This window comes from Carcharhinus amblyrhynchos, chromosome 32 (assembly GCF_965287045.1).
Source record: "Carcharhinus amblyrhynchos chromosome 32, sCarAmb.v2.hapA, whole genome shotgun sequence".
Classification (NCBI taxonomy): domain Eukaryota; kingdom Metazoa; phylum Chordata; class Chondrichthyes; order Carcharhiniformes; family Carcharhinidae; genus Carcharhinus; species Carcharhinus amblyrhynchos.
Genome location: NC_137355.1, coordinates 21,047,797 through 21,070,923, shown reverse-complemented (window position 1 = coordinate 21,070,923; position 23,127 = coordinate 21,047,797). Strand labels below are relative to the sequence as shown.

The window sequence follows — 23,127 nt, the reverse complement described above, 5'->3', positions numbered from 1 at the left end:
TCAACTCCAGCCCCACTGCCAATAAAATATCAGATGGCTGGCCTTGAGCAGCTGAATAATTAAATAAAGTATTCATTCATTTAAATTTCAGGAAGGAATTGAATCAGCCCCCAAAACAAACGATTCCATAACCAGCAAGAATGGAATGCTGGCCTTTATAGCGAGGGGGATAGAATATAAAAGCAGGGAGGTCTTGCTGCAACTGTACAGGGTACTGGTAAGGTCACAGCTGGAGTACTGTGTGCAGTTTTGGTTGCCGCACTTGCGCAAGGATATTTTGGCCATGGAGGGAGTGCAGAGGAGGTTCACTAGGCTGATACTGGAGATGAGGGGGTTGGACTATGAAGAGAGGCTAAATAGACTGGGTCTGTACTCGTTGGAGTTTAGAAGGATAAGGGGGGATCTTACAGAGACGTATAAGATAATGAAGGGGATGGATAGGGTAGAGGTAGAGAGATTCTTCCCGCTTAGAAAGGATAGCAGGACCAGAGGGCACAGCCTCAAGATAAGGCGGGGGGGGGGGGGGGGGGGGGGGTGCAGTTTAGATCAGAGTTGAGGAGGAACTTCTTCACTCAAAGGGTGGTCAATCTCTGGAATTCTCTGCCCGTTGAAGTGGTGGAGGCTACCTCGCTAAATATATTTAAGTCACGGGTAGATAGGTTTTTGACAGACAAGGGAATTAAGGGTTATGGGGAGAAAGCGGGAAAGTGGAACTGATCCACTTCAGATCAGCCATGATCTTATTGAATGGCGGAGCAGGCTCAAAGGGCTAGATGGCCTACTCCTGCTCCTATTTCTTATGTTCTAAGTCCATCCTTCACCTTGACAATCCTGCGCAAGGCTGAACCGACTATTACACTCAAATAAAAGCACTGATGTGGAGATGTCAGCTTTGGACAGGGGTGGGCACAGTAAGAAGTCTCACAACACCAGGTTGAAGTCCAACAGGTTTATTTGGAATCACAAGCTTTTGGAGCACTGCTGAGTGAGTGATTCAGGTGATGAACAAGCAGTGCTCCAAAGCTTGTGATTCCAAATAAACCTGTTGCATTTCAACCTGATGTTGAGAGACTTCTAACTGTGCATAAAAGCAAAATGTTGCGGATGCTGGAAACCCGAAATAAAAAGAAAATGCTAGATGAACTCCACAGGTTTGGCAGCATTCATGGAGAGTGAAACAGTTAACCTTCTACAACACTGCTTTTACCTTGATGAGGCCCTAAACTCTGGAATTCGCTCCCTAAACCTCTCCAATTGCTGCTAACTGACCTGAAGTTCCACATGTGGATTGGGCATAACACTTGCACTCCTGTGAAGCTCCATGGGGCATTTTATTAATGGCAGTGTATAATTACATGCTATTTTTACACATCCATCCTCTTGTATCCCAATCTCGTTCTCTCTCCAGAAATGAATCACATACATACCTTTGAACTTGTCCTGACTGCTTCAGCATCCTGTTTTCATAACTTTTATTTTTTTTCTGATGTAACCAATTCCCTGTGTGGTCATACATACACATGTCTGGCTATTTCTCTGGATCAGAACCCATGACTTTGCTGTCTTCCTTTTGGTTCCTTTAGGGCTCTTCTTTCTTTTCTCATCCTTATCCTGTCATTCGATCATGCCATTTTGCATTTCTTCCTCTATGGTATTTCTCCCTCATCACCACTTCCCTCTTATCCTTACACCAAACCCCAGAGGGAATGAGGGGCACAAAGGCGTGAGTGAAGGATGTAGTGTGGGGCAAGGCAGAGTAGCTGGGTAGTCTTGGGGTAGTCAAGGACAAGAAAAACAAAGGAAGCTTAAGAATGGTGCCCACTATCAAACTGCACAAACACATCGTACTGGTACTCAAATACACACAATCTCACACATTTACAGTTGCAGCTTGGATAACAAACAAGAATGCGCATTTATATTGTACAGTTAACAGCAAAATTTTCCAAGGCGTTTCCTGTTATCAGATAGAGTTTGACATTGAGCCATAAGTAGATATTAGGATTGGTAACTAAAAGATTGGGACAGATTGATTTTATAGGAGCATCCTAAAAGTGGGAAGAGGGGCACAGGAAAGTTTAGGGATGGAATTCCATAATTTATGGCTCAGAGGCATGGCCACCAAGGAATGAAGAAAACTGGAGATGGGAAAATTGGAGGAACACACACTGTCATTAGGCAAGATGAGATTTCAGAGGTAGAAAAGGGTGAAGGCCATGGAAGGTGTAAAATGTGTAAATTTTAAATTCAAGGTATTTCTATACTGGAGCCAATGTGGGTCAATGAGCACAGAAACAGAAAAATCTTTACAACCTCTCTGTCCTTGTCACTTCACAGATGAATGCACTTAGCAGATTAAAATATGGGTCAGCCAATTAGTTAAGTTCTAAACATATCTCCTCATTCTTCCGCTCCCTGCATCCTCAATGTTCAGTTCAATACTCATTAAACCAAATCCAACACATCTTACCCGAAAGTAAAACCTGGAAATTCTGTCAATCTGCAATTACGTAAGAATCAAAATCTTAAAATTGCCAGTACGTTTTGAAAAGCAAAGTGTCATCTTTCAGTGGGAAAGTTCATTGATTTTGATTTTGTCTGCAGCAAACTACCCAGTCTTCAGGAAAACAGTGACCACGACACCACACAACCTGCCACAGCAACTTTTGCAAGACATGCCGGATCATCGACACGGATACCATCATCTCACATGAGAACACCTTGCACCAGGTACACAGTACATATACTTGCGACCCGGCCAACATTGTCTATTTGATACGCTGCAGGAAAGGATGTCCCAAGGCATGATACATTGGGGAGATCATGCAGACGCTACGACAACAGATGAATGAACACCGCTTGACAATCACCAGGCAAGATTGTTTTCTTCCTGTTGGGGAACACTTCAGCGGTCATGGGCATTCAGGTAAGGGTTCTTCTGGTAAGGGTTCTCCAAGGCAACCTTCACGACACATGACAACGCAGAGTTGCTGAGCAGAGACTGATAGCCAAGTTCCGCACACGAGGACAGCCTCAACCGGGATCTTGGGTTCACGTCACACTATCTGTTACCCCATGACTTGCCTGGGTTTGCAAAATCTTACTAACTGTCCTGGCTGGAGACAATACACATCTCTTTAACCTGTGCTTAACCCTCTCTCCACTCACATTTTCAGTACCTTTAAGATTTCATTACCTGTAAAGATGTGCAGTCTAACCATTATTCTGTAAATTGAGTCTGTGTCTTTGTATGCCCTGTTTGTCAACAGAACTCCCACTTAGCTGATGAAGGAGCAGTGCTCCGAAAACTAGTGGCTTGCGCTACCAAATAAACCTATTGGACTTTAACCTGGTGTTGTGAGACTTCTTACTGTGTTTACTCTAGTTCAACGCCGGTATCTCCACACCATTCTGAATCAATACCACATAAAACATTAAACTTAAGGTGGCAGCTTGAAAAGGAAATTTTACGTGGTCACAAGTTCATATTGTGGTGAGAGAATCTAACCCCATCCCTTGACATTCAATGGCATTACCGTCACTGAATCCTCCACCATCAACGTCCTGGAAGTAACCACTGATCAAAAACTGAACTGGACCAGCCATATGAATACTGTGGCTATAACAGCGGGTCAAACGCAAGGAATCCTGTGACGAGTAACTCATCTCCTGACGCCCAAAAGCCTGTTCACCATCTACAAGGCACATTCTGGATGAATGCAGCTTCAACAATGCTCAAGAAGCTCAATATCATCCAGGCCCATTTGGTTGCTACCTAGTCCACAAACATTCAATTCCTCCACCACTGACAAATAGTGGCAGCAATGCTTACCAGCTACAGGATGCAATATCAGAACTCACCAAGGTTACTTAGGAGACACCTTTCAAACCCAGAACCACTATCATCTAGAAGGACAAGAGCAGCAGATACTTGGGGACACCCTCACCTGGAGATTCCCCTGAGTCACTCATCATCCTGACTTAGAAATACATCACTTTTTTCACTATTGCTGGATCAAAATACTGGAATTCCCTCCCAAAAGCACTGTGGGTGTACCTACACCTCAAGGGCAGCAGCAGTTTGGGAAGGCAGCGCACTAGCACCTTCTGAAGGGTAATGAGGAATGGGCAATAAATGCTGCTCTGGCCAGCAACACCCACATCCCATAAAAAACACACAAAAAAAGTGCCTTGTTCTGGAGGATGACACAAACTACTCTTTATTCCTGCATTCTACTCAAAACCAAAAGAGTCAACTGACCTCAAGCTGTGATAATAATAAGGGAGGGAAACTTCTTCCCATCGAATGGAAAAAAATTGTCTTGAGTACAGAACCTCAATACAATACTGAAAGTCAGTACACATCATGCCCTGCAGTCATCATTGCCCTCAATGATTTGTTACAAGAACTCACAAAGCATTATGAGTCACAGTTAGTATTAGCCATCCTTAAAATTGGAGTGTTGAATAGTCACATGGCATGATCTAATTGTGATTAATTCTTGTGGCATACACCAATAAAGGCATTACTGAAAATGTCTTCACAGAGCACAGAACTTATTGACAAAAGCATATTGACAGTCTAGGCTCATGCTGAGCAGTGTTTAGTCACATTGGTAATTATCTTATTTATAGTCTGTCATGACAATTCTCAGAAATAAACATATTTCTTAAAGAAAAAGGGACTTTTAAATCTGGTACCCTCAAAGCCAGCAGAAAGTAAATATTTCAAATTGAGAAACTTGTGACTATAAAACGAAGGTGTATCCAGTTACAATGATGCTTTCCAAAATTATAATAACAAAATGTTTATAAAATCTGTATGACTCCCCCGATGCATTAGTTGGTTGTGGCCTAGGCTGCAGTCAAAGACTGTTACTGAGCATCCAACAAGGGCATGGGTTTAAGGTGAGAGGGAAGGTACAAAAGGATCCAGAGGGGCAAGTTTTTTCACAAAGAGGGTGGTGAATGTCTGGAACAAGCTGCCAGACATTGTAGCAGAGGCAGTTACAATTTTGTCTTTTAAAAAGTGTTTAAATAGTTACATAGATGAGATGGAGGGATATAGGTAATTGGGACTAGCTTAGTGGTTTAAAAAAAAGGGGGTGGTGTGGACAAGTTGGGCCGAAGAGCCTGTTTCCATGCTGCAAACCTCTATCACTCTATAAGGTCCCAGGTTGAAACTCTGGGATGTACTGAGTAGCTAAATGTATTTTGGACAGTTTGATGGGTGCTACAATTAGCTTCAGTGCCCCTGGCACGAGGAGGAGGAAAAGTACAACATATAGGTGGAGGCAGGACTAAGTTCCACAATGATGCACACCACTCTTTGTACTTCCTGCCATTGCTTACTGCTGAAGTAGAAACAGTCGATGCACTATAATGTTTGAAAACAATGGCCTGAGATGAGTAAAGATGAGTCAAGAGAAAATCTTTTGATTTGAAATGATGTGTTCATCAGGCTCTGGGGAAGCACAGATGTGAGTGACGCCTTGTCAGAAACACCACATAACCACAGCTGGGAACAGAGAGAACATAGTCTGTTCATTCTTATACCTGTTCCGTGTTGAAAGTTGAACAAGCAGCAACAGCAGTTTTGATTCATCAAGCGAATAGTTCACTATTTTTGAAGTTGACATCAATCATTTCAAGGCAATTAGGGTGACAACACCTTTAAAAGCAACAGAACTGCTGTACATGTTTACATAAGAACATAAGAAATAGGAGCAGGAGTAGGCCAACTAGCCCTTCGAGCCTACCCCGCCATTCAATAAGATCATGGCTGATCTGTCGTGTCACAGTTCCACATTCCCGCCCTCTCCCCATAACCCTTAATTCCCTCGCTTATCAAAAACCCATCAACCCACGTCTTAAAAATATTTAGTGAGGCAGCCTCCACCACCTCAACGGGCAGAGAATTCCAGAGATTCACCACCCTTTGAGTGAAGAAGTTCCTCCTCAACTCCGTTCTAAACCGTCCCCCCTTTATCTTGAGGCTGTGCCCCCTAGTCCTACTGTCCTTTCTGAGCAGGAAGAGTCTCTCCACCTCTATCCTATCCATCCCATTCATCATCTTATACGTCTCAATGAGATCTCCCCTCATTCTTCTAAACTCTAACAAGTACAAGCCTAGTTTATTCAGCCTCTCCTCATGGCTCAACCCCCTCAACTCCGGTATCAGCCTAGTAAACCTCCTCTGCACTTCCTCCAAGGCCAAAATATCCTTGCGTAAGTACGGCGACCAAAGGCTGCCACTTCATCTGAGCCACATCCTTAAATGCACAATTTCGTAAGGTGCATATTTTAAAATTCATAAGCTGCAATCGAATCCAGTATTTTCAAGTCCCACACTACCTAAACAATTTAGATAATACAATATGCACCATTGCTATATCAGAAAAACCAGTAAAGTGCTGGGCTGAATCAATGGCCTTTGCTGAATCAGCTAATCAAAGTTTCTCTCCTGAAGGTACTAAGGCATAGTTTTCATGGGTAATTTGTGGTATCACATCGAGAACCCACACTTTATGTATAAATCAGAAAATTTAGGATTTGCAACCAATTCATTAATCAGGGCATGGAAGTGATTTCATTTCTACCCTGGCACATCTACAAACTTCAGGAATCAATGGGTAAACATCCCAGACTGAAAAGATTGGATATGGCTAAGGTATTGAATAACTTTTTTGTTTCTGTCTTCACGGAGGAGGACGTGAATAATTTGCCGGGTGTTAGCGATAGAAAGGTGGTGGGACTGGAGGGTCTTAATGACATTACTGTTACTAGAAAGGCGGTGGGGCTGGATGGCCTACTCCTGCTCCTATTTCTTATGTTCTTATATTTTCCTTCTCTGTAGCCCAGGGATGAAAATATCAATGGTAGCACCCAAGCTGATCCGCTCACTCTGAAGTCAGTTAGAGCAACTCAGACCAGAGATCATTACAAAACGTCAGTACAACATCAAATATTGCGTTTTCCAACAAACCACTGAGGAAACTATCCACTTTTTTGCTCAATGAGACAATACACAATGCATTACTAGAAAACAAAATCACCGAGAAATTTCCAGTCCAGCACAAGGAACGTCAAAGGATTCTTGCAGGAGTGCTTAAAAATTAGTTGCAGTTCAAGAGTTTCAAATTTGCGAGCTGTGGACATGTCTGCTTGATAATCTAATTAAAGGAGTGGATGACTGGACCTCATGCAGAGCCTCCTGATGAATGAATTCATTCACATTGGCTAGCAAGACCAGGCTACAGGTCGGAACTGGCTGACTAAAACAGACAGAAGGGTTTTTGTAAATTTAGAATTTGTTTTTTAGAAAAGCATTTAATGGGAAAACAAACACAGAACTCAAAATGTCAGTCTCTTCTCTGTACGCGACAGTTCTCTGAGGCACTACCTTCAAGTGTCCAATAATTAAATCACTTACTGATATGTGAACATGGGGAGAAAAGCAATTTTGTTTGAAAGTTTTGGCATTGAGCCACCAAGTTCTGATCCTCGCACTGAATAGTGAATAAAATAACTTTGTACCAGTATCAAGTTGTAATAGAACAAAGAAAATTACAGCACAGGAACAGGCCCTTCAGCCCTCCAAGCCTGCACCAACCATGCTACCCGACTGAACTAAAACCCTCTTTCCTTTCTGGAGACCATATCCCTCTATTCCCATCCTATTGATGTGCTCGTCAAGACGCCCCTTAAAAGTCATTACCATATCCACTTCCACTTTCTCCCCCAGCAACGAGTTCCGGGCACTCACTACTCCCTGTGTAAAAAATCTACCTCGTAAAGAACAAAGAAAATTACAGCACACGAACAGGCCCTTCAGCCCTCCAAGCCTGCACTGAAAATGTTTCTTTTTAAGTGACTGTCTGCAGTCAATCTTACATATCACATACAACTTACATATCACAGTCACAGTCAAGTGACAAAACATAAGGCAGACTGGCTATTGCTTGTCCATTACAAAAGTGACGTAGGGTAGATAATTCATAGAAAGTATTAAAACTAATTCTCCACTTTGCAAATAAACATGAATTAAGAAATACGTCTTCACTGTGAAGGAGTTTGACATATGTACACAGTGGGAAATGCATAAAACACACTGTAGGGAATGGTGCAAACAGAGCACTATGTCTGTTCATGAATATGTACAGCATTATTTTAAAAGTCAATAATTGCAAAACTGTACCTGTACTGCTCCTAAATTTGATCATCAAAATTACCGAGTGATCAGCTGGCCGTCAGGCTGCTCCGTTGCAATGAGGATGGACACTCATGCTACACCAAAAATCTGAAACCTGATGTCAACTCCATGTTTTAAAAAGACAGTCTTTAAAATGCTAAAAGCAATTTGTAACTGAATCTCAGCATTGCAAACTGCATTACGATTTTGCCTAGATTGCTGTATAATATTTGAATTAAATCACAAGCAAATTTACTATTGTAAAACAGAAGCATGCAGAAAGATTAGGTGGCTAAGAAAATAAAGGTTGATCTCAGTTTTAAGGTTTGGAAACATGTAGCTTTTTCATCAAAGAATTAAATTTAGTCAATAACCTCAAGGAAAGATCCCTTCCCCTCTAATATGAAATATGTGGCCTTTGATTTTATAAAGTAAAGTTTATTTATTAGTGGCACAAGTTTAATACTGCGACGAAGTTATTGTGAAAATCCTCCAGTTGCCACAATCTGGCATCTGTTCGGTACACTGAGGGAGAATTTAGCACGGCCGATGCACCTAACCAGCACGTCTTTCAGACTGTGGGAGGAAACTGGAGCACCCGGAGGAAACCCATGCAAACATATGCTCAAACAGATGAGGAAAGTTAAACAGGAACGCAGGATCCACCAGCAAGATAATAGCTGATTCTGGCTGCGGTCTCAACTCCACTTTGCTGCTTGCCCTCATAATCACTATTTCCTTCTGTTGATTAAAAATCCGTCTACCTCTGCCTTGAATAAATTCAATGACCCCGTCTTCATTGCTTTCCGGGGAAGGAAATTCCATATACCAACTCCCATCTCAGAGAAAAAATATTCTCATTTTAAAATGGAGACCTCTTTCTCTTAAACCAGGTCCCCTAGTTCTCGTTTCTCTTATGAGTGGAAACATCCTCCCCTTATCTACCCTATCAAGTTCCCTCAGGTAGTACTTCAATAACATTGCCTTTCATTCTTCTAAACTCCAATGGGCATGGACACAACCTATTCAACCTTTCTTCAAAAGATAAGCCCCACATCCCAGAAATGAGTCGAGTGAGCCTTCTCTGTACTGCTTCTAAGGTAATTATGTCTTTTTTCAGACAAGGAGACCAAAACTGAATACAATTTTAAGATGTGGTCTCACCAAGGCTCTTTAAAGCTGCATTAAAATTTTCCAATTTTTATATTGCATTCCCCTGCAACAAACGTCAACAGTCTATTTGCCTTCTTAATCACTTCTTGCATTCTAATTTTTTTTGATTTATGTACCAGGACACCTAGATCCTTCAGTATCACTGAGTTTTATAATCGCTCCCTATTTAAACAATATGCGGCTTTTCTATTCCTCCTGCCAAGATGGACAAGTTCACATTTTCCCACATTATGTTATATTCAATATGTTCCATTCTGCAATATTCAGCCATACAGCGTCAGTGTCAACCTGTTCCAAGTCAAGTACAGCACAGGCAAATTTATATTTATACAAATATAAAGCTCCTGCTACACTATTGCACTATGGCATATTGTGAACTGGTTAGAGGCAACAAGATGAGTTGTTTTATAAATGCAAGTATTAGAGATATTAGTCTAGGTAAAGGATGACTAATTGGTAGACTGATGGGATACATTCAAACATTAAGGGAAAAGAAGAAAGAAATAGCAGTAACCATTGAAATGATGTTTCAGGGTTCTATGTGAGTGGATGTGTGTTGGACATTGAAAATGGATACTACTACACTTGTCAAAAAGAGTGACAGAGCTAACTCAGGGAAGTTGATTCATCTTTAATGAACATTAGGAACTCTCTATTAAAGATGAAATTACTAAATATAGTTGAAGAGAAGATAATTCTGAGCAGTCAATATACATCTCAAAAGGGAATATTGTGCTCAATGTACTTGGTAGAGTTCTTAAAGGGAGATAATAGAAAAGGTACATGGAGAAAGACAATGCATATACTTAACAATTGAGAAGATCAAGATACGTAGAACTGGGTAATGGTAAATAACTACATTAAAAACTTGTTAGAAAGGGGATAAACAAAATTTAGTTAGCTCCAACTGGCTGTAAACGGGAAATATTGTCCTGTAAGGTTCTGTTTGGGACTGCATATAACAAAGATTTGCATATGGGGCTGGAAGGAATGGTGACAAAATTTGAAGAGTCATAATAAATGATGAGATGAGAAAGAAGCTGCAACATAAGGGACTGGCAAAGTGGCAGATGGGATTCAATGTCAGTATGAAATGATACATTTTGGTTAAAACTGAAGTAATAATTATGAAATACTCTGAATAGGACAGCAAGAGATTTGTAGGTTCGAATTCACAAGACATAAAGCAAAGCGCCAACACTAGATACAGCTATTAAAAAACCTTCAACAGAATACTAAGTATTACGGTAAGCCAAACTTTAACAGAAAGCAGGGTGGTAGAGAAAGCAGGGTGCTGGAGAAAAATAAAGATTCCAGATGGAGAGGCTGGATTGACTGAGACTTTTTTCTCTGGGGCATAGAGGCTTAAGGGTGATTTTATAGAGGTCTATAAAATAATGAGGGGCATAGATCAGCTAGATAGTCAATGTCTTTTCCCAAAGGTAGGGGAGTGTAAAACTGGACGGCGTAGGTTTTAAGGTGAGGGGGGAGAAATACAAAAGGGTCCAGAGGGGCTTTTTTTTCCCCACACAGAGGGTGGTGATGTCTGGAACAAGCTGCCAGAGGCTGTTATAGAGGCAGGTACAATTTTATTTTTTAAAAAGCGTTTAGACAGTTACATGGATAAGATGGGTATAGAAGGATAAGGGCCAAATGCAGGCAATTGGGATTAGCGTTGTGGTTAAAAAAGGGGTGGCATGGATAAATAGGGCTGAAGGGCCTGCTTCCATGCTGTAAACTTCTATGTCTCAAAGCATTTTCCTTGTGAACTGCAGTCAATGTCGTCAACATTATAATAGGGTGGGGGTATGTTGCGGAAAGAGAGAGAGAGAAAGGAAGGCGTGTTAAGAGTCAGGATAATTTGTGCAAGATCATTCTAATTGCAGGTGTTGCTTCCTCACCAATTCTTCACAAAACATGTGATTATGCAGAAAATAGAGGCAAACTGCTTATAATTTAAGGTGAAGCACTATCGTATCACAATAAAAAGGCTGTATCCTTTGGAAGATAACAGGCGACATCAACAACTTTTTTAACCTGCTCCATTTTGAAGATGTGTTGATTGAAGTAGTGCTGAAGCCGTTCATTAGCAAAGTTGATGCAGAACTGTTCAAAGCTGTTGTTCTCATAGTCCTCAAAGCCAAAGATATCGAGTACACCAATGGAGAGAATCTACAAATGGAAGCAGCAACTATTATCGGAAATTTGCCGATTTAGTCAATATCTTTCCATAAAGATAGGGGAGTCTAAAACTTGAGGGCATAGATTTAAGGTGAGAGGAGACAGGTGCAAAAAGGGTCCAGAGCGGCAATTTTTTCACACAGAGGGTGGTGAGTGTCTGGAACAAGCAGAGGCAGGGTACAATTTTGTCTTTTAAAAAGGGTTTAGACAGTTACATGGGTAAGATGGGTATAGGGGGATATGGGTGAAATGCGGGCAATTGGGATTAGCTTAGGAGTTTAAAAAAAGAGTGGCATGGACAAGTTGGGCCAAAGGGTCTGTCTCCATGCTGTAAACCTCTATGACTCTATTAAAAGCCTCTGCATTTTTCAAATGGTCTACGGATAAAGTATCATAGAACCTACAGGGCAGAAAGAGGTCCTTTCCACCCATCAAGTCTGCACCAACCACAATCCCACCCCAGGCCCTATCCCCATATCCCTACATATTTTACCAATAATCCCCCTAACCTACACATCTCAAGACACTAACGGCAATTTTAGAATGGCCAATCAACCTAGCCCGCACATCTTTGGACTGTGGGAGGAAACCGGAGCACCCAGAGGAGACCCACGCAGACACGAGGAGAATGTGCAAACTCCGCACAGACAGTGACCCGAGGCCGGAATTGAACCTGGATCACTGGCGCTGTGAGGCAACAGTGTTCACCACTGTGCCAGCATGCCGCTCCCAACTCCTCCTTATTGCTGATCAACTCACAAGAGAGATTGTAATTAATATACTTGGGTGTAAGAGGAGGAGAACAGTTACCATTCTTGCTTACAATCCAATGAGCCCTCTCCCTCTCAGAAACAGGAATCAGGAAACATGATTGGATTCAGTCATAATAAAGACAGAATAGTTACAACACTGGAGGATGGCACTGTGCCCGGCAGACCCATGCTGACTCTTCACAAGAACCATTTTGCTTGTCCCACTCTCCCACCCTTTCCCCATTGTCATGCATATTTTTCTCTTTAGGTATCTATTCCAGTTCCCAGTAAACGTTATAATTAAATCTGCCTTCACTACCTTATTTACAGACAGTGTATTCCAGATTTTAACTACTAACTATGCAAACTCCACCCTCCTCCTCTTCCCCCCCCCCCCCCCCCCAAGTTTCTACCTACCTACTCTGGTCAATCCCCTCGTGACTTTGAACACACACACACACACACACACACACACACACACACACACAACAAATCTCCTCTCACCCCCAGGTTTTCGAAATTAATCCAATTGAGCCTAACACCTCCTGTTCTGAGGATTAATGTTCAAGAATGCTATTCATACTATACAGTATTCTACTGCATGCTGTTTATACAACCATGCAATATGATAAAGGTTTTGTGACAGTTGCTTGCATAGTGAACTCATTACTGCTCAACTACAAGACAGATGAAAGAAACATTCTAAACTGTTCTGAAGGATATCACCAGAAGTAGACGTATATAAGGTGCCAAGCTCTCTTATGACGAAGTACATAAAGCAGAAAGAACACTGAACAAGTTAAAATTTGTTATGACCTTGCAATTTACATACACGACTTTCAGTGATGATCTGCTCAAACTGTTAGTTGAGAACTAGGCTACCAAATTTGTTTTATGTGACTCACCTTCTTATGTTCCTCCAGGTCCCGGTTGTTGAGAAGTGCATGATTGATTCGGAAAACTATCCAGTCAAACAGGGCACTATACAATGATTTAGCCATTGAGTCACGTACGGTTATCGCCTATAACACAACAAATTAACAATTATTGATGGGTAAAATTCAGAATATGAACTGAAAGCATTATGGTAGCACTGTGAATGGTTCCTTTATCAGTTTATTTTAAAACTGTTCTGATCAAGAATAAGCTCCTGTAGCCAGAATGCTTGTAGAACAGCTTTTAAGATCTTTGTTTTTCAAGTAGTTTATTAAATGTCAGTCTTTGAAGCAATTTAAATATATAATAATTTTGATGGTTTAGTGAGCCTATTCAGTGACCAGTTTATCCAAACATCAGCCTTGGCTCAGCATTAAGACTCAATATCAGAATAAGGATGTTGTGCATTCAAGCCCCATTCTCACGAGTCCATAATCTAGTAGATAGTTCAGCACTGTATACAGAGGGACTTCTCACCCTCGGTAATTGCAACCCCCATCTCAAACTTATCACGTACTCTCCCGAGTTCACTCCCTCTCGCTGTCTACGTAAAATTCCAACTCATTCGCGGCCACCCCCTTGACCTTGTGAAGTGTCACATGGCCTTCTTGGTCACATCACATCAATTACAGACAAAGCCATCTCAGTCAACATTCCTGCTTTGGAAAGTGCTGTTAAAAGAGTCATGGTGAGTTGATGCAGTGCATCTTTAGATGGTACACAATGCTACCACTGTGCATTGGTGGTGTAGCGAGTGAATGTTCAAAGTGGTAGATGGGGTGCCAACCAAATGGGCTGCTTTGTCCTGGATTGCATTGAGCTTCTTGGGTGGCCAAGTAGTACAGTGGGACCTGGGTTCGATTCCTGGCTTGGGTCACTGTCGAGTTTGCACGTTCACCCCCGTCTGCATGGGTTTCCTCTGGGTGCTCCGGTTTCCTCCCACATTCTGAAAGACATGCTGGTTAGGTGCCTTGACCCGAACAGGCACCAGCAGGGGAATTTCACAGTAACTTCATTGCAATGTTAATGCAAGCCTTATTTGTGACAAATAAAAACTTTATTGAAACTTTACTAACTTGAGTGTTGTTGGAGCTGCACTTATCCAGGCAAGTGGAGAGTACTCCATCACTCTCCTGACTTGTGCTTTATAAGATGCTGGACAGGTTTTGGAGACTCAGGAGGCACACTATCCGCCACAGAATTCCAAATCTCTGACCTTCTCTTGTAGCTACAGTATTTATATGTTGGTACAGTTCAATTTCTGGTTAATTGGAACTCTCGAAACGTTGACAGTGCAGAGTTCAGCAATGGTAATCCCACTGAATGTCATGGGGAGATGATCGGATTCTCTCTTGTGGGCTATGGACATTGTCTGGCACTTCTGTGGCGCAGATGTTACTTGCCACTTATCAGCCCAAGTCCAAAAATTGTCCAGGTCTTGTTGCAAATAGACACTGACTGCTTTAATATCTGAGGAGTCACGAATGGTGATGAATCATGTGCTATCATCAGCAAACTTCTGTCATTATGATGGAAGGAAGGTCAATGATGAAGCGGCTGAAGGTGGTTAGGCCTAGGGCACTAGCCCGAGGAACTCCTGCAGTTTTCTCCTTGGACTGAGATGATTGACCAACAAAGACAATCATTTTCACTTATGCCTCCAACTATGGCATGACTCCAACCCTGATTCCCAGTGACATCAGTTTTGCTAAGGCTCCTTGATGCCATTCTCAGTCAAATGCTGCCCTGATATCAAGAGCAGTCACTCTCACCTCACGTCTGGAATAAAGCCCTTTTGTCCATGTTTGAACCAAGCCTGTAATGGATCAGCAGCTGAGTTGCTCTGACAGAACCCAAACTGAGCATTAATGAGCAGGTTACTGCTGTGTAAGTTCTATTTGTTATCACCAATGACACCTTCCATCTCTTTACTAACAATCAAAAGCAGACTGTCAGCTAACTGGCCAGGTTGGATATGCTTTGTAGACAGGATCTGTCTGGGTAATTTTCCACATTGCCATGTGAATGCCAGTTTTGTCACTGCATTGCAACTGTTTAGCTGGGGTTTGACTAGCCCTGGAGCATGTCTTCAGGACCTTTTCCAAATATTGCCAGGATGCATAGTCTTTACAGTAACCAATGTCTTCAGTCGTTTCTTGACATCAGCAAATTGACTGATGACTGACATGTGATGCTGGGGACCTCAATGGGAGTTGTAGATAGATTATCCATTCTGACTGAAGATGGTTGCAAATGCTTCAGCCTTGTCTCAGGAACTGATGTGCTGAGCTCCCCTATCATTGAGCATGGGGATATTTGTGGAGCTTTCTCCTCTGGTGAGTTTTTAGTTGTTTAATCATCATTCACAACTAAATGTGGCAGGGCTGAAGAGCTTGGATCTGATCAATTGGTTGTGGGATTGCTTAGCTCTAGTTATTGCATGCTGCTACTGATGTTTGGCATGCAAGTAGTCTTATGTTGCAGTTTCAGGAGACATCTTATTTTAGGCACATCTGGTACTGCTCCTGGCATACCCCTTGACATTCTTCATTGAGCTAGGATTGATCTCCTGGCTTGATGGTAATGGTACAGTGGACGCTATGCCAGGCCATGAGGTACAGATTGTGATCAAATACAATTTTGCTGTAGATGGCCCACAGTACTTCATAGATATCTAGTCTTGAGTTGCTGGATCTGTTCAAAATCTGACCCATTTAGTACAGTGGTAGCGCCACACAACATGGTGGAGGGGATCTTCAATGTGAAGCCAAGACTTTGTCTACACGAGGATTTGTGGTGGTCACTCCTCCTAACGCTGTCATGGACAGATGCACAAGTAGATTGGTGTGTCAAATGGGGGTTTTCCCTCTTAGTGGTTCCCTCACCACCTACCACAGAACCAGTTTAGCAATGACAACTCTGCTGTTGTTACCTCCTTCTGTATCCATCCTTGGAAAGAAACTCTCTGTTCACTTTCAATTGCACTTTTAAAATCCTAATTATAGCCTTCAGCCCCTCTATTCACCATGACAATTCTGCAGCTACAAATCTACTTAAATGCACCCTCACACCTCCATTTTTAATGCCCTCATGCCCAACAAAACCATGACTCTGTCATCCTGGCCATTCACTCTGGTACAGCCCTCATCTCTACTCCTCAAGTCCAAGGAATGTTGACTTGAAATGATTCAGCAGACAACTGGTTTGGCCATCCACCACGAGGTCTGGCTGGACCACCTAAAACATACACACCCAGGTCTTTTCTGCTGCTAGAATCATATTCTACTTCATATTGCCTCTCTTTGTTCCTTCTACCAAAATGCATCCTCTCACTTTTCCCTGCATTAAATTTCTTTTGTCATGTGCCTGCCCATTACATCAGCCTGTTTTGAAATGTCCTCTTGAAGTCTAACACTACCTTCCTCAGTTTACAAAACTTCCAAGTTAGATCAGGCTTTGTTTATGAAGCCATACAGATTGCACGCTGTCAAAACTCTAACACCTCACAGAGAAGCCAAAAACACATGATAGCAGGGTCTGTATAATGCAATCCAGCCATATACATTCCTTTGCTGCTGTTGCACTGACAGGAAGGAACAGTGACATTTTCTCCCAGCTGTTCTCCATCTGACAGGCTTAGAATATTCCAGCTTGGAATATTTTAAAAATATTTAAATATTTTACACAAACTAGGAGAAAATATAGTCTGTTTTTCAAAATTGTTGTTACCAACATTTCCGCTGTTTTCATCAATTCTGCGCTCTCGTTTGATTAATCTTAACTGCTGAAACCGATTCATGCAATCTGCTGGAAGCTGACATCCGGAAGACATAGTGGTGAGATCTCAAGATCATCAAAGGAGAGAGAGCTGAGAAGGGAAAGTATAGCAAAGGCCAGCAGTAATCGAGATCACTTGGTTAAGGCATCCAGGATCTGCAGTGAGCACTTCAAAGCGGAAATTCTGGACACAGTGAGCCAGTGAACTTTAGTAAGGACAGAATAATGAAGGGCTTTCACATCGGACAGGAGTCAGTTTGGAGAATCGTTGATTAACTGGAATTTTGAACAAGTGCATGAGTCAATCCAGACAAAAAGAACAGTGAAGAAATTTACATGTTGGTTAACGATGGTTCAAATAATAGGTACAAGTAGGGGAGGGGGACTCAGGAGCGAGACGGTCAGTGGTGGGGAATTGATAAATTGCTGGCCATGGATTATGATGTGAAAAGCAAACCTATAAATATAAAATCTTTACTGCTTAAACAAATTTAAGTCAAAACTGTTCCGAAGTCTTGTTTGCATCCACATCAAGCTCACTTTTCTTTAAACTTACCTTTATGGGACGTGGGTGTCACTGGCTAGGCCAACGTTTATTGCCCATCCCTAATTGCCCTTAAGTCAGTGATGGTGAGCTGCCTTCTTGATCCATGTGGTCCCCCAGATATAAGTATACCCAGAGTGCTGTTAGGGAAGGAGTTCCTGGATTTTGATCTGCCATGAAGAAACGGCAATACATTTCCAAGTCAGAATGGTGAGTGGCTTGCAGGGGAACTTCCAGGTAATGGTGTCCCCAGGCATTTCCTGCTCTTGTTCTTCTAGATGATAATAGTTGTGGATTTGAATGTGCTGCCTAAGGAGCCTTGGTGAGCTCTTGCAGTGCATCTTGTAGATGATGCACACTACTGCCACTGTTCAGCGGCGGTGGAGCAGCCGAATGTTTGTCAAAGGGATAGCAATCAAGTGAGTTGAGCTTTGTCCTGGATGGTGTAGTGTTTCTTGAGTGTTGTTGGAGCTGCATTCATCCAGGTTGTAGCCTATGGGAAACAAGCACGTCGAAATGGCAATAGCCCTTTTTGTAGGTTTACCTACTTTTGTCCTTGCTCAAGATGATCTATAAGTAAATCCAGTTAAGCTCACATGCAGTGTAGCCTTCAATGTTTATTTACAACATTCATCCTGTCAAGTAGCAAACTATTATCCATGGAGGATTAAGGAGTACTTCAATTTATCGGAATTAATTAACAAAAATCTAATTGTGGGATGGCTTAATATTTCTTGAAATATGGAAAATTGGATAATAGAGTATTTTAACACAATTTAACAGAAAAATCACCTGATGGCAGACACTGAACATAATAAATACAAGCAGGAATCAGCCATTCAGCCTTTCAAGCCTGTCTGCCACTCAGTAAGATCATGGTTGATCTAATCATTACCTGCCTGCCCCCAAAAACTCCTGTAGCTCGCAATTCTAAGTCAGCCTTGCACATGTTCAAGACCCAGCTTTCTCTGCTTTCCAGGGAAGAGAATTCCAAAGATTAACAATACTCTGACAGAAGAAATTCCTCCTCATTGCCATCTAAATTAGGAAATGTACTATTTTTAAACCAGTTCTAGATCCACCCGTGAAACCTCCTCTCGGTATGTACCCTGTCAAGCCCCCTCAGGATTTTCAATGTTTCAATAAGATTGCCTCTCATTTTCCTAAACTTCAATTAGTATTAACCCAATCTTTTCTCATAAGACAAACCCCCTCATCCCAGGAATCAGCTAAATGAATCATCTCTGAACTGCCTCGAATGCAAGTATGTCCTTCCTTAACTAAATAATACTCTAAATGTGGTCTCATCAACGCCCGTACAGTTGTATCAAGGCCTCCTTATTTTTATATGCCATTCCTCTTGCAACAAAGTCAAACATTCCATTTTCCTTTCCAATTATTTTCTCTGGATTACTTTCAGTGCCCATACACAAGTTTAGAAGTGGGAGGAAAACCAGGTGAATGTGTGGTTGGGAAGGTGGTGCAGGAGAGAGGATTTTAGATTTCTGGGACATTGGGATCAGCTCCGAGGGAAATGCCACCTACACAAGTCAGAAGGGCTGTCCCTAAATACAGCAGCAGAGTCTGGGAATCAGAAGGCATTGAAAGAGGAATACCAATATGCACAGAACACTGGGAGAGACAGAAAGAACTAAAGTAGGAAATAAATGGGTTCAGAGTAAAGGAGAAAGTGCATGAATGTGAATGCACTAAGTGTGGTAAATACTATTGGTGATTTGCAGGTGCTGATAGCCACATGAAAATATGATATTATAGTCATAACAAGAGACCTGGTTTGAAGGAGGTCAGGGTGGATATTAAATATTCCTGGATACAAGGTGGTCAGGAAGGGTAAGAAGGGAAGGAAAGGAGGAGGAGTGACAATATTGATTAAGGAGAACATTGCAGTGTTGGAGACAGATGTCCCAAAGGGGTCAAGGACTGAATCTATTTACAAAAAATGCACAATTACTTTGCTCAGAGTATTCCGTAGGCCACTAACTAGCGAGATAGATGCTGAGCAACAAATCTACAAGGAAATTACAGGGAGTTTCAAGAATTGTAGAGTAATTCTTATGGGGCAATTTAATTATCCAATTATAGACTAAACTGGGATAGCAATAGCGCAGAGGACGTTGAGTTTCTCAAGTGCATTCAGAAGAATTTCCCAAAGCTATATATTTCCAGTCCAATGGAAAATGAGGCATTGCTGGAACTGACTCTTAGGAATTTATTTTGAATTAGAGTATGCATAGCCACAAAGCCAAGCAACAGCCATTTCAGTGACCAGATGGTGTTCTTTCAACCTACTTTCAAATTTAGTCAGCGGACACACCTCAACGTATAAGTCATTGCTTGGACTGAACCACAGATGCAGACTGGATGGTCTAGGTGACCCACTGATGTTAGATGGCTGCACAAAGGCCTTGGCCAGTCCAGGAATGGTTTAAAGGGCTCACTGATGCCATTGGAGATCAAAGGCGGGTGGACAAGCAGTAGGATCTACAACTAGAAAGTGGTGTTTGATTAATGCTGACAGCCCTGCCAATCCTCCTGTAATAGTTCCTCAGCTGTTACTCCTCAGCATGGTGCGTGGAATCATATGGAGTGGTGCGAAGAATGGCTACTGCTGGTAGGTTGAGGTGGTCATTGAGTAAGAGCAGGCGTGGAATTTTTTCATGTAACCTGACTGTTGCAATTACCCTCCTGATTTGGGGGCAGCATTGCTCAGGACAGTGAGCCAGAAAAGCTGTGTTATTCAAAAGTTATCTGTGATGATGTGTATTGTTGCAGATCAATACATTTTGTATAGGCAAGCTGGCATCATATTGGGATACATCTGCAATTAAGTAGGTACTTCTTTGGAATGAGGTGGACCAAGTAGAAAGTGTTAGCAGGGGAACATTTAAGGGATAACAATTATTGTGCCATAAGATTTAGGATGGATATGGATTGTTTCTTGTCCTTTTCCAGAGAAAGATTAATTAACTGGTGGAAAGTCAACTTCAACAAAATAAAGTGGAGTAAAGGTTGACAGGAAAAGTAATAATTAAGCAATGGGCTGCCTTGAAAGAAGAGATGGTTCAAGCACAGTCAAGGTACTGTCAGGAAGGAGAAAGCAAATCCAGAGCTTCCTCGATGACAAAAAGAATAAAATCTAGAAGAAAGCATGTTTATGCCAGATGTCATATGGGTAATACAACTAAGAACCAGACTGAATATAGGCAGCTCACAGATGAAGTGAAAAAGCAAGCAAGAGAAACAGAGAGAAAGAGCATGAGAGAAGACAGCCAACGTAAGAGAGAATCCCAAAGTCTTCTGTAGGTATTCAATAGTAAAAGACTTGTAAAAAGAGAAGTGGGGCCAATTCAGGACCAAAAAGGAGATTTATGCAAGGAGGCAGGTCTTTACCAAGGAAAATGACGTTGTGCATGTCATGGTGAAAGAGGTGGTAGCTCAGAAACCTGAAGAATTTAAGATTGATATCACGGAGGTATTGGTTCTCAAATTGGTAAGACAGCAGAACCAGATGAGGTGCATCCAAGGACACTGAAGGGCTGAGAATGGAAATTGCGGAGGCACTGGCCATAATTTTCCAGTCTTCCTCAGACTCAGGGTGATGCCAGAGGACTGAAGAATTACAAATGACACACCCATCTTTCAAAAAAGTGTAAAGTTCAGTCCAGCAACTACTCGCCAGTCAGTTTAATTTCAGTTGTGGGAAGTTCCAGAAACAATAATTTGGAAAATATTAACAGCCACTTGAGGAAACATAGCTTCACTAAGGAAAACCAAAATAGATTTATTAAGGAAAAATCTCATTTAACTAACTTCAATTTTTTGATGAGGTAACAAACTGATAAGGTGCTGCCGCTATGGGGTACATGAACTTGCAAAAGGCAGAATAGATTTAGAGGTCTGGAATAAAAGGGACAGTAGCTACATGGATACAAAACTAATTGAGTGAGAACAAAGCAAAATTAATGGTTAATGGATGTTTTGCAGACTGGAAGAATGTTCATAGTGGAAATCCACAGGGATCAATATTTGGACCACTGAACATAAGAAACAGGAGCAGGAGAAGGCCATCTAGCCCTTCAAACCTGCCCCACCATTCAACAAGATCATGGCTGATCTGAAGTGGATCAGTTCCACTTTCCCGCTTTTTCCCCATAACCCTTAATTCCCTTGTCTGTCAAAAACCTATCTACCCATGACTTAAATACATTCAGCGAGGTAGCCTCCACCACTTCAACGGGCAGCGAATTCCAGAGTCTCACCACCCTTTGAGTGAAGAAGTTCCTCCTCAACTCTGACCTAAACTGCACCCCCCCCTTATTTTGAGGCTGTGCCCTCTAGTTCTGTTTTCCTTTCTAAGCATGAAGAATCTCTCTACCTCTACCCTATCTAGCCCCTTCATTAACTTATATGTCTCTATAAGATTCCCCGTCAGCCTTCTAAACTCCAACAAGTACAGACCCAGACTATTTAATCTCTCCTCATAGGCTAGCCTCCTCATCTCCGGTGCCAGCCTAGTGAACCTTCTCTGCACTCCCTCCAAAGCCAATATATCCTTTCGCAAGTGCAGCAATCAAAACTGCACACAGCACTCCAGTTGCAGCCTCACTGCTTTTCCTGATGTATAGACCTTGGTGAACAGAACAGATTTTCAAAATTTGCAGCTTGTATAAAACTTGGAAGTACTGCAAACTGTGGGGAGGATACTGTAGAACTTCAAAAAGACAAAGGATGGCGGAATGGGAGGGTAGGCAACATATCCATTTTAAGTGGGTTAATTGCGTTGTTTCTGGGTTAACCATCAAACAGACTGATCGCGGGGCAGATTCCCTCTTCAAAGAGATAGGGCTTGTGGAGAGTTAAAGATCAAGGAGTCACCAGAGGGCACCCTGCTACTGGAAGTTCATTCAATCTAGCGCAAAAAATTGAGGGAAGTGACTTTCTTTTAGCATGGACATTGGAAGATTTACTCCTTTGAGCAGGGCGAGGAGGAGATCCTGTTGAAGTGAGGAGATTAGAACCTTATATTCATGACTGTATTTCTGCTGAGAATGTGGTACAATGTGCAAAGAGACGTGGAGTTTTTGATTGTAAGTAGTTCATTGGAAGTAACATTTCTGTAGATGTGTATTAGTTGCCTATCGAGTAATATTTAATCAAAGTTGATTCTGTTACAGTAAAAATCTTAAAACGTGAAACCTTGCCATGTGATTCTTTGCATCGGTAACTAGAAAATTAAACTTTTTTAAAAGGGTTATCAGTGTTGATGGGGATTGTAACACTGTATTTTCACAGTTGCCTCAAATGGAATTTGGCTATAACTAAGCAAGCTTTGCTCGATGGAGAAAATATTGAGAGTAAATTTCCTTTGGCTCTTGTTAGCATGCAGTCTGAAACTTTGGGATTCGTAACTATAAAGCAAGTTAACTGGAGAACTATCGGATTCTGTGTATAAACAATTCCCTAGTGTTAATTGTATCAATTGAAGTTAAATTCATGTAGGTACAGGGCACTGATTGGATGGTTACACCCAATGAGCACATACAAAGAGACAC

At 41.8% G+C, this 23,127-nt stretch overlaps 1 protein-coding gene across 4 annotated transcripts in view; it reads right to left on the bottom strand.

The window, feature by feature from the left end:
* myo9aa (myosin IXAa) overlaps positions 1-23,127 on the bottom strand; it is a 311,787-nt gene that overhangs the window by 121,302 nt on the left and 167,358 nt on the right. For all 4 annotated transcript variants that reach the window (XM_080216194.1, XM_080216195.1, XM_080216198.1 and 1 more), the window contains exons 10-11: positions 13,203-13,319; positions 11,402-11,536 (exon numbers count right to left, since the gene is read on the bottom strand). In XM_080216194.1, coding sequence (XP_080072320.1) covers positions 11,402-11,536; positions 13,203-13,319 — 252 coding nt within the window. The remainder of the gene's footprint in view (positions 1-11,401; positions 11,537-13,202; positions 13,320-23,127) is intronic.